The following is a 14,852-nucleotide window of genomic DNA, read 5'->3' as shown; positions in this document are numbered from 1 at the left end:
TTTCCCACGTGCATGCCAAAAACAGGGCCTGGCACATTATAGGCTCTCAGAGCTTGTTAATTGAAATCCATGCTCCCCCCACTCCCTCTGCTTTTGATATAGAAACTAAGGTCACTGAAATTGCTCATGGAAACTTGTGAGTTGCAGTTAAAATAGATCTCTCTTACCTCATGCATGCATCTAATTTCATTCTTCCATTGTTTTGGGGTTTATTTATAAGCCTGGTTCTTGCTGAAACAGCTTATGTTGATAACCAGTTAGTAAGTTTCTCACTCTTGACTTGCTGGGAAGTTTATAGAGACATTTTTTATGCATTCAGAGATTTCAGTACAAATCTTGGAAAAGGGACATTTAGGCCGGGCGCGGTGGCTCACGCCTGTAATCCCAGCACTTTGGAAGGCCGAGGCGGGCGGATCATGAAGTCAAGAGATAGAGACCATCCTGGCAAAAATTAGCTGGGCGTGGTGGTGGTGGGCACCCGTAGTCCCAGCTACTCAGGAGGCTGAGGCAGGAGAATCGCTTGAACCCAGGAGGCGGAGGTTTCAGTGAGCCGAGATCGTGCCACTGCACTCCAGCCTGGCAACAGAGCAAGACTGTCTAAAAAAAAAAGACATCTAGATGGAAATATTATTCTATGGTATTAGTTGTGAGCATATAAAAAGAAGAAAATGATTATTCTATGTTTTGTTTTTTCTTTGAGACAGAGTCTCGCTCTGTCACCCAGGCTGGAGTGCAGTGGTGGGATCTTGACTCACTGCAACCTCTGCCTCCCGGGTTCAAGCGATTCTCCTGCCTCAGCCTCCCGAGTAGCTGGGATTACAGGCGCACACCACTGTGCCTGGCTAATTTTTTTATTTTTAGTAGAGACAGGGTTTGGCCATGTTGGCCAGGCTGGTCTCAAACTCCTGACCTCAAGTGATCTGCCCATCTCAGCCACCCAAAGTGTTGGGATTACAGCTGTGAGCCACTGCGCCTGGCCTATTCTATGTTTGAAAGATGAGTGTAGCAAATAAATTCTTGAAGAGGGGGCTAGCATACTTTCCCCCTTATCCATGGTTTCACTTTCCATGGTTTCAATTATCTGCAGTTAGCTGTGGTTTGAAAATATGTGAGTATAGTACAAGAAAGTATTTTGAGAGACTACACTCACATAACTCTTATTACAGCATATTTTATAGAACAATTTATAATTAACAATTTATTGTTCTTTATTTATTATAATTTAATTGTTCTTTATTAATTATTAATCTCTACCTACTTTATAAATTTTATCATAGGTACGTATGTACAAGAACAAACATGTTGTATATAGGGTTCACTACTATTTGTGGTCTCAGGCATCCATGGGGGGTCTTGGAAAGTATCCCCTGTGGATAAGGAGGGACTACTCTATAACCTACAGTAAGGTGATTTGTGGTGTGAGTCCACTTTGTTCTAGGAAGTATTAAGGTGTTTGACAAATGTGTGTATAAATGTGTGTATCTTGAGAGGGATTAAAAGTCTTTTTTTTTTTTATTTTTTGGCATGGCCTCGGCTCACTGTAACCTCCGCCTCCTAGGTTTAAGCGATTCTCCTGCCTCAGCCTCCCAAGTAGCTGGGATTACAGGCATATGCCACCACTCCTGGCTAACTTTGTATTTTTAGTAGAGATAGGGTTTCACCACGTTGGCCAGGCTGGTCTCGAACCCCTGACCTCAGGTGATCCACCTGCCTCTTCCTCCCAAAGTGCTGGGATTACAAGCGTGAGCCACCGTGCCTGGCCAAAAGTCTTTTTTTGAGATTAAAAACATCCAGAAAGCAGCCGGATGGACATTTCCATTGTATTAGTTTTCCTGTTGCTGCCATAACAAATTATCACAAATTTAGTGGCTTAAGACGATATACATTATTATCTTGTAGTTTGGAGGCCAGAAGTCTGGAATGGGTCTCACTGGGCTAAAATGTATTTCAGCAGGGTTGTGTTTCTTTCTGGAGGCTCTAGGGAAAGGTCTCCTTCCTTACCTTTCCGGCTTCTAGAGGCTGCCCACACTGCTTGGCTCTTAGCTCCTTCCTGCATCTTCAAAGCCTGCAGTGGCTGATTGAGTCTCACCTCTCATCACTCTGACACTGACTGTCCTGCCTCCCTCTTCCATTTGGAAGAATCCATGTGCTCACTTGGATAATCTGGGACAATCTCCCTCTTCTAAAGTTGGCTGATTAGGAGATTTAATTCCATCTGCAAACTTAATCCCCGTTTGCCACGGAATTTAACATATTCACAGGTTCCAGTGATTAGGACATGTATATCTTTGGGACCATTATCCTGCCGACTACATCTACCTTAGTGCCTTTGCTCATGGAATGTTTCTTGTGAGGATGGGCAGTTTAATCCTTCCTGCATATCATTTTCTTCTTATGGAAGTGTGCCTCATGGGTATTAAGTATTGCAGTACTTTGTAGACTTTGTCTGACTTTGTGAAGCGTTTCTAGTTTTAGAAGAGTGCTCCTAATTCAAAGGTAGGGGAAGGCATGTGCAAAAAAGCCACCCCTTCCACTCTGTATTCTGCTGATCAGCAACACTATTTGTCATCAAATTACCGGAACAGAGACTATCTTGAGTCAGAAGGTTATGTTGTTGCTCTCTGTTCTTAGGAATGTTTTTGTACTCTGAGAGTAAAGATAATTTTTCCTGTTGTCAGGTAATGGAAATGTCCCTGAACAATGGACCTTCATAGGAAAAAGAAGTTTATTATTCTAGAAGATGTTGGCACAACATTATTTGGTAATTATTTTTCCAGAAATCTGCTGTTTTCCCCCATGTCACATGATGGACACCTCATTGTATGGAGGAAGCGGGCCAGATGCTGTTACTCTTTCACACGTTTATGTTAAAGCCTCATTTGGTTTAATTTCCACTCAGAATAGATGTTAAGGATACAAAACCTAATGTCTAGCTGACTACTACTGTTCTTTCCCTTTCCTGCTCTTGCTTTAGACTCCTGTTTTCTCAAACATATAAATGTGTATGTATAGCATTCTAATAAGAGGAATTTAAGCTTTAAAAAGTTTTTTAAAATAACACTTTTTTTTTTTTTTTTTTGAGACAGAGTCTCGCTCTGTCCCCCAGGCTGGAGTGCAGTGGCGTGATCTCGGCTCACTGCAAGCTCCGCTTCCTGGGTTCACGCCATTCTCCTGCCTCAGCCTCCAGAGTAGCTGGGACTACAGGCGCCTGCCACCACACCCGGCTAATTTTCTGTATTTTTAGTAGACACGGGGTTTCACTGTATTAGCCAGGATGGTCTTGATCTCCTGACCTCGTGATCCGCCCGCCTCGGCCTCCCAAAGTGCTGGGATTACAGGCGTGAGCGACCGTGCCCGGCCAAAATAACACATTTTAATGGTAGAAATTAGTGGATGGAGAAAAGCATACAGTTAAAATCTTTTTTTTGAGACGGGGTCCCACTTTATCCCCCAGGCTGGAGTGCAGTGGCATGATCATGGCTCACTGCAGCCTCAACCTCCTGGGCTTAAATGAGCCTCTTGATCCTTTCTCCTTTCTGAACAGCTGGGACTGTTAGGGGTGTGACAGATACCTGAATTACTGCCCAGTCTGCAGCAACCTCAGTTCTTGCCTCCTCAGAAGAAAGAATTCGACTGAGGGGCAGAAGGCAGAAAAAGAGACCTAGGCAAGTTTTAGCGCAGTAGTAGAAGTTTATTAAAAAGCTTTAGAGCAGGAAAGAAAGGAAAGTACACTTGGAAGAGACCAAGTGGGCAACTTAAAGGACATATGCCCCATTCAACATTGATCCTAGGATTTTATGTGCTGGCCGTGGCCGGCGTCTTGAGCCCGTTTGCCTTCATTCTTCTCTAAGGGTGAGCTGCCCACAAGCGCGGTGCCTATCTGAGACTGTCTTCCCTTTCCGGTGGAACGCCCCCAGAAGGTCATACTCCATCATTTTGTCTCTTAATGCGCATGCTTGAGCTCACTTATCCAATTCCTGAGATTTTATTGGAAGCTGATTACCAATTTCAAGTGTTAGTATCTATTTGGGAAATTGCCTCTCCCTGGCGCCAACTGTCAAATATCACTTTAGTGTAACAACTGTGGACCATCAGGAAATTACCTCTCCTTGGCGCTGGCTGCCAATTATTTTATTTATTTATTTATTTATTTATGAGACAGAGTTTCGCTCTTGTTGCCCAGGCTGGAGTGCAATGGCGCCATCTTGGCTCACTGCAAACTCTGCTTCCCAGGTTCAAGCGATTCTCCTCCCTCAGCCTCCACAGGCATGTGGTACCACACCCGGCTAATTTTTGTATTTTTAGTAGAGACGTGGTTTTACCATGTTGGTCAGGCTGATCTCAAACTCCTGACCTCAAGTGATCCACCCCCACTCGGCTTCCCAAAGTGTTGGGATTACAGGCGTGAGGCACCACTCCAGGCTTTATTTTTTATTTTTTGAGACAGGGTCTGGGTCTGTTGCCCAGGCTGGAGTGCAGTGGCACAATCTTGGCTCACTGCAACCTCTGCCCCCGAGGCTCAAGCCGTCTTCCCACCTCAGCCTTGTGAGTAGCCGGGACTACAGGTGTGCATCACCATGCCTGGCTAATTTTTGTATTTTTTGTAGAGATGGCGTTTTGCCATGTTGCCCCGACTTGTGAGCTCAAGTGATCTGCCCACCTCATTCTCCCAAAGTTCTGGGATTACAGACATGAGCCACCATGCCCTGCCAATTATCATGTTTAGAGAGGCAGCTTGATAACCACTGAACTATCACTTGATGATCGCCAACATTCCTGCTGAGGGTGGGGGGGACGGGGAGCCCTCTCCTGACCCGCTCGTGCCTGTACAGGACTACCTGTAACAGGACCACATGTGTATGCCATCGTGCCCGACTAGTTTTTTCATTTTTTGTACAGATAGAGTCCTGCTGTGTTGCTCAGGCTGATCTCAAACCCCTGGCCTCTAACAGTCCTCCCACCTTGGCCTCCCACAGTGGCTCCTACAGGCATGAGCCACTAAGCCCAGCCTCTTTTTTTTTTTTTTTTTTTTTGAGACAGAGTCTTGCTCTGTCGCCCAGGCTGGAGTGCAGTGGCGCGATCTCGGCTCATTGCAAGCTCCGCCTCCTGGGTTCACACCATTCTCCTGCCTCAGCCTCCCGAGTAGCTGGGACTACAGGCGCATGCCGCCACGCCCAGCTAATTTTTTGTATTTTTAGTAGAGACTGGGTTTCACCGTGTTAGCCAGGCTGGTCTGGATCTCCTGACCTCGTGATCCGCCCGCCTCAGCCTCCCAAAGTGCTGGGAGGGTTACAGGTGTGAGCCACTGCGCCTGGCCCCTGCCTCTTGATTTTTAAAGAGGTTTTAATAAGCTTTGAGTAGTGTGAGTGCTTTTAGTTCCCTATATTATCACATTCCCAAGGTCAATTGATTTTAATAGAAAAACAGGTTACATATCACCCCATTCCAGCCTAGAGCAGAAGGACTAGAAAAAAACAGTTCCTGTGAGAATTAGTTCCCCTAGAGATCTGAAACTTGGAGAAAACAAGAACCTCTTGAGTTGGGACTCAAAAGGTGGGGAACTGCTGATGTGTACCAGAATGTGTGCACAAGGGTGTTTATTGTAGCATTGCTATGTGACTGAAAACTTGGAAATCGCGAGATTGGGCGCAGTGGCTCACACCTGTAATCCCAGCACTTTGGGAGGCCGAGGCAGGTGGATCACAAGGTTGGGAGTTCAAGACCAGCCTGACCAACATGTTGAAACTGTCTCTACAAAAAATACAAAAATTAGCTGGGTGTGGTAGTGTATGCCTGTAGTCCCAGCTACTCAGGAGGCTGAGGCAGGAGAATCATTTGAACCTGGGAGGCGGGTATCCCATTTATCAAGAAAATATATACAGACTGTCTCTGACTTATGGTTGACTTCACGATGGGTTTATTGGGAAGCAACCCCATTGTAAGTTGAGGAGCATCTGGGATATATTTTGATTTTGAGAAGTGATGTCATCAGACTTACTTGATAGCTGTAACTTTTAGAAAGATAAGTATATGATGCTTTTTGTATAAAATTACTTTTCACTTCTATTTAAAAGTCTTAAGGTCACATAGCAATGCTACAATGGGATTTTTGATTTTCTTGTGTTTAGAAAAGAGGGTTTTAAGATAGTAGAATGTTGTTGCTTTCTTTTAAATTAATTTTATATATATATATATATATATATAAACCCTAGCTATTTGGATAGAGGCCAGAATTAAAACATCAGTAGTCAAGAGGGAATTCAGTGTTTCTTGAGTTTTTAGCTTTATACATCTAAATTTGTAAAATTCAACCATGTATTTTCCGTTCCACATGGGCACCTTTTGCAATTGTGGTAGTTAGATGTCCTAGGCAGATGAACATGCAGAAGTGGTTTGTTTAGCCTACCCTTTTAAAGTTAGTAATCTAGTAAATTTGGGTTAGAATGGTGGTTCCCATACTTGACTAACCTGCAGAATCCATGGAGGAATCTTTCAAAAAAGCCATTTATTCTGGGTCCTTACTCTAGCCATACCAAATGTACCAGGATCCCCAAGGTCAGATCCACGAATGAGTGAATGAATGAATACATACATACATGCACACGCTTGTACACACATGCACACAAATATACTTTTAATACCCCTAAATTTGGGGACCCCAGGTGTGGAAACCCACGCTTCGGAACCTCAAACTGTTCTCTTCAAGGTCATATCACACAGGCAGGCTCTGGTTTGAGTTGGCCCGGCCAGACGTGGTTCCCTTCATTTCCTGTGTTGAGTGTATAAAATGATTTCACAAGAATTTGTGCGTCCATGATTGTAGGAAGGGATGGCTGAGTGTTTAATGCATTTCCTCAGCTGTAACTATCTAATTTATGTGGTTTTGCTTTAAGCCATTCAGTATTCCGCATGGAGGGTTTTGAACTTACGGAGGTTTTTAAGAAGAGGCTCAACAGATGAAAGAAGCAAAAATAACCAACCTTGGATTTTTTTTTTTTACTCCTTTATCATAGCTACCAAGTGTATAGCTACCTACCCACTTTAGCTTCCCCACGTGTCTTTGTGTGGTTTTCTGTTTTGTTCCTTTTAAGAGATACCTTTTCTTTATGTTGCAGCTGTTGCTAGGCAGCCACTGGCCAGGTGCCAGTTTTAGAGCACTGATCTGTACAACAGTGAGGAAGTGACCTAAAAAGATCCCTTTGCCTATCCCTGTTGGATGAAAGAGGGGCTTGGCACTGGGACGTAGACTGCTAGGCGCACGAGACCTACGAAGAACTGAGGCTGCATCCACTTACCCAAAGTGTCTTTGGAGAGTACCTTTTAGTCCTTCCTCGGGGCAGTTGGCATATAGTCTGAAAGTGAAGCCACCTCAGGCAGTGGGCTTCAGTTGGCTATAATTGTGCCCTTCTTACTTTAGCACTTTGGCAAACATTGAAAAAATTATTATTATGGAAATTTTCTTTCTGTTTTGAGACAGGATCTCACTCTGTTGACCAGGCTGGAGTGCAGTGGTGTTGTCATAGCCCACTGCAACCTCGATCTCCTATGTTTAAGCAATCCTCCCACCTCAGCCTTCTGAGTAGCTAGGGCCACAAGCACATGCCATAACTCCATGGATGCCGAAAGTAGATAACGAGACCTACTGGATCAGAATGAGACAGATTAGTACACATCGCACAGCAAATAGGAGGAACATCAGCATGAGAGTGCTGGTGCCCCTGACCTCAAGTCTCGTGGGGCGACGTGATGGGCCCAGATGATGTCTATGCGTGAATTGGGTTTGTCTACAGCTGAGGAACCAAGGACCACCAAGGGCTTAGCACTTTCCTTTCTTTTTTTCTTTCTTCTTTGTTTTTTGAGACGGAGTTTCGAGTTTCACTCTTGTTGCCCAGGCTGGAATACAGTGGTGCAATCTCTGCCCACTGCAACCTCCGCCTCCCGGGTTCAAGCAATTCTCTTGCCTCAGCTTAGCGAGTAGCTGGGATTACAGGCATGCACCACCACGCCTGGCTAATTTTTTATTTTTAGTAGAGACGGGGGTTTCTCCATGTTTGTCAGGCTGGTCTCGAACTCCTGACCTCGGGTGATCCACCTGCCTCGGCCTCCCAAAGTGCTGGGATTACAGGCGTGAGCCACCACGCCCGGCCTGGGCTTAGCGCTTTTTATAGCAAGTGGTAGACAGGCCAGGCCTCTTCTCCTCGGTGGGGGCATGTCATGCTACAGTCTCCTTGACCAACTTCATGTCGCCAGCTACAAGAAGACAGACCTTGCAGTTTGGCACTCAGCAAGGACATGCAGGGATTCTTGGGGCCTCGGCCAAAGGCAGCATGATATAGATGGACCATAGTTTAATTAATCATCCTGTCTTGTTATTTAGAAGTTTCCACTTTGTTCCTGTAAGAAAGAATCCTGTAACATTCTTGTGGATAAAGTTTTGCTCACATTTCCAGTGATTTTCTTAGGCTAGATTCCTGTAAGTGGACTTAGTGGGTTAGAGAGTTTAACTTTGTAGTCTCTGGGTTTTCAGAAAGTGTGAATCAGTTTACACCTCACACTAGTATATGATGATGCTTGTTAATTTATCCTTCCCAACATTGAATTAGTATTTTTTTAAACTTTTTTTTGAATTTTAACTTTTTTTTTTTTTTTGAGGCAGAGTCTTGCTCTGTCACCCATGCTGGAGTGCAGTGGTGCGATCTTGGCTCACTGCAACCTCCACCTCCCTGGTTCAAGCAATTCCCCTGCCTCAGCCTCCCAAGTAGCCATGCCTGGCTAATTTTTTTGTATTTTTAGTAGAGAAGGGGTTTCACCATGTTGGCCAGACTGGTCTCAAACTCCTGACCTCAGGCAGTCTGCCCGCCTCAGCCTCCCAAAGTGCTGAGATTCAGGCGTGAGCTACTGCGCCCGGCTGAATATTTTTTTAATCATTTGGGTTGTTGATATAATTACAATTTTTTCCTGCTTCTCTCAGCATTGGCAGGATGAACTTTGTTCTAAGAACCTTAGCTAGTGTTCACGTGTATTAGAATGGGGAAATTATAGCAGCTTCTTTCCCAGGTTGTTTTTTATTCATCTATTCAACAGATATTTATTGAACACCTATTATGAGCTGGGCATTCTATGGGCCTTGCAATTTAGACATGAATAGAGTTCTCAGGTACCTTACATTCTAATTAGAAGGAGGACTTTGACTTCTAACCAAGACCTGTTTAATTCATAGGAGGGTTTCTTTTCTTTTTTTTTAAACTGCACTCACTGTCATCCCCCCAAAGGATGAAGGTCTCAAGTTATGGTGAAAATTCAAACCTTGTCCGGGCATGGTGGCTCACGCCTGTCATCCCAGCACTTTGGGAGGCCAAGGCAGGTGGATCACGAGGTCAGGAGATCGAAACCATCCTGGCTAACACAGTGAAACCTTGTCTCTACTAAAAGTACGAAAAAATTAGCCGGGCGTGGTGGCGGGCGTCTGTAGTCCCATCTACTCAGGAGGCTGAGGCAGGAGAATGGCGTGAACCCAGGAAGCCTGGGCGACAGAGCGAGACTCCATCTCAAAAAGAAAGAAAAAGAATTCAAACCTTGAAATTCCACCTTGTGAATAATCTTAGTCTAATTTTTGCCGGTGTTTGTTGGAATATAGGCCAGTCGTTGAACTTTGTGTTCCTAACCTCTCAGCATCCTTGTGTCTCCTGGTGATTGTGAAGGCTTTTTTTTTTTAATGAGATCTTGCTCTGTCACTGAGGCTGGAGTGCAGTGGCATGATCATAGCTCACTGCAGCCTTGACTTCCTGGGCTCAAGTGATCTTCTCACCCCAGTGGTATTTTCTAATAGACATCTGTGTCACCAAAATATGTTAAAGACTTTTGAAGATGAGTCCACTCAAATAATGAATAGACAGATTTTTAAATCCTTTTTTAAATCCTTTTTTGTTTTTTAGATGGAGTCTCACTGTGTCACTCAATTCTCTGAAGGACTTCAAATAACCTCAGTAGCAAACTAGGGGTACTAACTGACATTTTCAGCACCTTTAATTGGTGATGATGAGCACATTAATTTCCATTTATCTATTTGCTGCAGACTTTTCAGGATCCTTCTCCTTGTTTTAAAAAAATTATTGAGGTATAATTTACATGGAAAAAATGGTATCCATTTAAAGTGTACAGTTTGGCCAGGCGTGGTGGCTCATGCCTGTAATCCCAGCACTTCGAGAGGCCGAGGCGAGTGGATCACTTGAGATCAGGTGTTCAAGACCAGCCTGGCCAACATGGTGAAACCCTGTCTCTACTAAAAATACAAAAATTAGCTGGGCGTGGTGGTGGGCGCCTGTAATCCCAGCTACTAGGGTGGCCGTGGCACAAGAATCGCTTGAATCCAGGGTGCGGCGGTTGCAGTGAGCTGAGATCATGCCACTGCACTCCAGCCTAGGTGACAGAGCAAGACTCTGTCTCAAAAAATAAATAAATAAATAAATAGTATACAATTTGATGGGATATATTCAACAGTTTTGTACGTCAGTGAAACCACTATAACAATAAAGCACAATATTTTCTTTTTTTTTTTTGAGACAGAGTCTCGCTGTCGCCCAGGCTGGAGTGCAGTGGCGCGATCTTGGCTCACTGCAGGCTCCGCCCCCCCGGGGTTCACGCCATTCTCCTGCCTCAGCCTCCAGAGTAGCTGGGACTACAGGCGCCTGCCACCTCGCCCGGCTAATTTTTTGTATTTTTAGTAGAGACGGGGTTTCACTGTGTTAGCCAGGATGGTCTTGATCTCCTGACCTCATGATCCGCCCGCCTCGGCCTCCCAAAGTGCTGGGATTACAGGCGTGAGCCACCGCGCCCGGCCAATATTTTCTTAACCTGAAAAAGATTCATGGCCCTTTTTGTTTTGTTTTTCTTTTTTTGGGTTTTTTTTTTTTTTTTTTTTTGAGACAATGTCTTGCTCTTTCTCCCAGGCTGGAGTGTGGTGGCATGAACACAGCTCACTGCAACCTCAACCTCTTGGGCTCAAGCAGTCCTTCCACCTCAGCCTCCCAAATAGCTGGGACTACAGGCTTGCACCACCATGCCCAGCTAATTGTTTATTTATGTTGCCCAGACTGGTCTCGAGCTGCTGGGCTTAAGCAGTGCCCCTGCCTCAGCCTCCCAATGTGCTGCCACCGAGCCTGGCCGCTTCATGTCCTTTCGCAGTCCATTCCTCCCTCTACCCCTGGCTCCAGGCAACCACTGATCTGCTTTTTGTGACTACAGATGAGTTTGTATTTCCTAGAATTTTATGTAAGTGAAATCATACAATGTTACAATGTATATTCTGTGTCTGGCTTTCTTTCCTTTTCTTTTTTTTTTTTTTTTTTTTTAAATAAACCCACTGCCAACATCATACGTGTCTGGCTTTTACTCAGAATGATATGTTTGAGGCTGGGCGCGGTGGCTCACGCCTATAATCCCAGCACTTTGGGAGGCTGAGGCAAGCGGATCACTTGAGATCAGGAGTTCGAGACCAGCCTGGCCAAAATGGCTGTCTCTGCTAAAAATACAAAAAGCTACTCTGGAGGTGGAGGCAGGAGAATTGCTTGAACCCGGGACGCGGAGGCTGCAGTGAGCTGAGATTGTGCTATTGCACTCCAGCCTGGGTGACAGAGCTAGACTCTGTCTCAAAATAAATAAATAAATAAATAAATAATATTATGTTTGAGGTTCATTGTTGGGGGTATCAGTTGTTCCTTTTCATTGCTGAGTAATGTTCCACTGTGTGGCTGCACCACGTTTTTGGTCACCTGTTGATGAACATATGAGTTGTTTCCAGATTTGGGCTATTGTGTATAAAACTGCTGGGAACATTCATGTATAAGTCATATGGGTATGTTTTCACTTCTCTTGGGTTATACCTACACATGGAATGGCTGGATTGTGTGACAGACCATTTTCCCCTTAAAAATGTTTTATTATGTATAAACTATAATAGAGGTTAGTTAGGAATGGAATGTACAAATGATATGTAACTAGTTTTAAAATAAGTCTTAGAAGAGCTTTTATTTAACATAAGTATAATATGCAAATCAGTTAAAGATTATTATAAGTATGTTATTTTGCATAAATTAAAAACTGGATTTACCTGAAAAAAGTGACATAAAACTTAAGTCACAAACTAAATGCAAAAATTTATTTTATATTCCTGTACTAAAAATAACAATTTTGGGCTGGGCATGATGGCTCACACCTGTAATCGTAGCATTTTTTGAGGTTGAGGTAGGAAGATTGCTTGAGCCCAGGAATTTGAGACCAGCCTGGGCAACATAGTGAGACTCTGTCTCTACAAATAAAAGAGAAGAAAGTTAGTTTGGCATGGTGGTGCACACCTGTGGTCCCAGCTACTTGGGAGGCTAAGGTGGGAGGATTGTTTAAACCAGGGAGGTCGAGGCTGCAGTGAGCCAAGATTGCACCACTGCACTCCAGCCTGGGCAAGACAGTGAGACCCTGTCTCAAAAAAATAAAAAATAAAAAAATAAAAAAGAAAACAAAAAAACCCACAATTTTGTATTTCCTTAAAATTGAGGGAAAGTCATGTAAAAACTAGAAGTATAAATTCTTATGGGTAGGCAAATCTACATAAGAGGGTTTGTTTTTGAAGCATGGCAGATCAGAGAAGACAGTTGCTCTTGGAAAGTTCTTTCAGCATCACACGCATGCCTTTCCTTTCCGAGTTTATCTAGATGCACTGCTCCTCAGTAGCCAGTGGCTTTGTCCACGACGGTCCGGACACACAATGTGACATAGCTTCACAAAACGGCCACTTTGACCCTCCCTCCCTACTCCACGTGTATCTGGAGGAGAGGATCCTAGCATGTCATCAGCCAGGTGTTTGCAGTATGCTGGATTGATTACATCATTACCACTCAGTGGTGAATCGTTTTAAAAAAGGGGTGAGGTGGGTGTCTCCATGTATTTTTTAAGGGATTATTTTAAAAATCATTTTAGAACAATTCTGCAAGGGTTTTTTGGTGTCTGAAGTACTAGGCTAGACAATATACTTTGGAACTAAGATTTTAATTAAAGGTTACTCTAAAGAATCAGTGATTTATGTCCCCAGATGAGATAGATGGCAGGAGTTAAAAGTAAAGTTTGCAGAAGTTGGTGTTTTCATAATTGGAGTATGGCAAATCACCTATTTAGTCCATTTAGTACCTTATTATACACTGTCTTCTGTCCTGTTATTACTGCTCAGTTAATGTTTATGATCTACTGTTAGATTCCCTAAGGGCAGTGCGCAAACCCCATGTAATTAGGGATGTCAGCAGCCCTCCAACCCTTCGTTGTTATCTTTATTTATTTATTTATTTATTAAGTAGAGACAAGGTCTCACCATGTTGCTCAGGCTGGTCTCAAACTCCTGGGCTCAAGTGATCCTCCCGCAAGTGTTGAGATAACAGGCATGAGCCACTGCCTGGCCAAGAGCATGAGTCTTCTGGGGAGGTTTGGCACTTGCCTGTGGCACCGGCCTTGTGAGTTGTTTTTATTTTTTCTTCCTTTTTTTCCTTATAATTAAATTAGAGATAGGGTCTCACTATATTGCCCAGGCTGGTCTAGAACTCCTGGCCTCAAGCGATCCTCCTGCCTCAGCCTCCCAAAGTGCTAGGATTGAAGGCATGAGCAACCACGCCCAGCCTGACCATTTATTGACAGTCTGTTAGCTGTGCTGGGGTGGCATGAGAGGCTTGCCTCTGATTGTCCTCATGCTCCTGGTGACTCTGGTGCCCCTCTCCCACCCTGCCCTACACTCACTGTCATACATGTGCCTTAAGACTTTGGGAAAAGGAAGAGTAAACTTTAGGGGAGATTTGGTAATCCTGAGTGTACTTTTTCTTGCTTTATGTGTTCTTGTGTGTCCTGTTTCCCAGGATTTTGAATGTCTTGGTAGGACTAGTCTTGAACTAAACAATAACAACAAAATTCATGTGTTACAGTACTACCTATGGCTTTGTATTTAATTAGGCATTTTAACATTTTCAGTATCATATTTAATCTGTATAATCAATAATATTTAAACAAGAGACACACAACAAAGGAGATGCAGCATAGAGTAATTTGTTGCAAAGGAGAAAGACTGTTTTAAAAGTACATTCTGGCCAGTACATTCTGAGAGAAAAAGGATTCATGGTCAGCTACTTATAAGAATGAGACAGCAGATGTGTGGTATTATTTCTGAGGGCTCTGTTCTGTTCCATTGGTCTGTATATCTGTTTTGGTACCAGTACAATGCTGTTTTGGTTACTGTAGCCTTGTAGTATAGTTTGAAGTCAGGTAGGGTGATGCCTCCAGCTTTGTTCTTTTGGCTTAGGATTGTCTTGGCAATGCGGGCTCTTTTTTGGTTCCATATGAACTTTAAAGTAGTTTTTTCCAATTCTGTGAAGAAAGTCACTGGTAGCTTGATGGGAATGGCACTGAATCTATAAATTACCTTGGGCAGTATGGTCATTTTCACAATATTGATTCTTCCTATCCATGAGCATAGACTGTTCTTCCATTTGTTTGTGTCCTCTTATTTTGTTAAGCAGTGGTTTGTAGTTCTCCTTGAAGAGGTCCTTCACATCCCTTGTGATATGAAGTGTGTGACCTTGCTTATATTTACATGGTTAAGATTATAAACTGAAATACATTGTTGAAGTTCTCTGTCTTGGCCGGGTGCAGTGGCTCACGCCTGTAATCCCAGCACATTGGGAGACCAAGGCGGGTGGATCATGAGGTCAGGAGTTTGCGGCCAGTCTGGCCAATAGTGAAACCCCGTCTCTACTAAAAATACAAAAATTAGCTGTGCGTGGTGGTGCGCACCTGTAGTCTCAGTTACTCAGGAAGCTGAG

At 43.8% G+C, this 14,852-nt stretch overlaps 1 protein-coding gene across 1 annotated transcript in view; it reads left to right on the top strand.

The window, feature by feature from the left end:
• Positions 1 to 2,690: 2,690 nt before the first annotated feature.
• Positions 2,691 to 14,852, top strand: part of CYTH1 (cytohesin 1) — a 91,204-nt gene continuing 79,042 nt past the window's right edge. Inside the window, exon 1 of the mRNA XM_032176469.2 lies at positions 2,691 to 2,761. Coding sequence (XP_032032360.1) covers positions 2,701 to 2,761 — 61 coding nt within the window. The 5' untranslated portion in view covers positions 2,691 to 2,700. The remainder of the gene's footprint in view (positions 2,762 to 14,852) is intronic.

The sequence above is a fragment of the Hylobates moloch genome, unplaced genomic scaffold, assembly GCF_009828535.3.
Source record: "Hylobates moloch isolate HMO894 unplaced genomic scaffold, HMol_V3 SCAFFOLD_15, whole genome shotgun sequence".
NCBI classification, from domain to species: domain Eukaryota; kingdom Metazoa; phylum Chordata; class Mammalia; order Primates; family Hylobatidae; genus Hylobates; species Hylobates moloch.
Note: the sequence above shows the minus strand (reverse complement) of the source record. Positions and strands in the feature narration are given on the sequence as shown.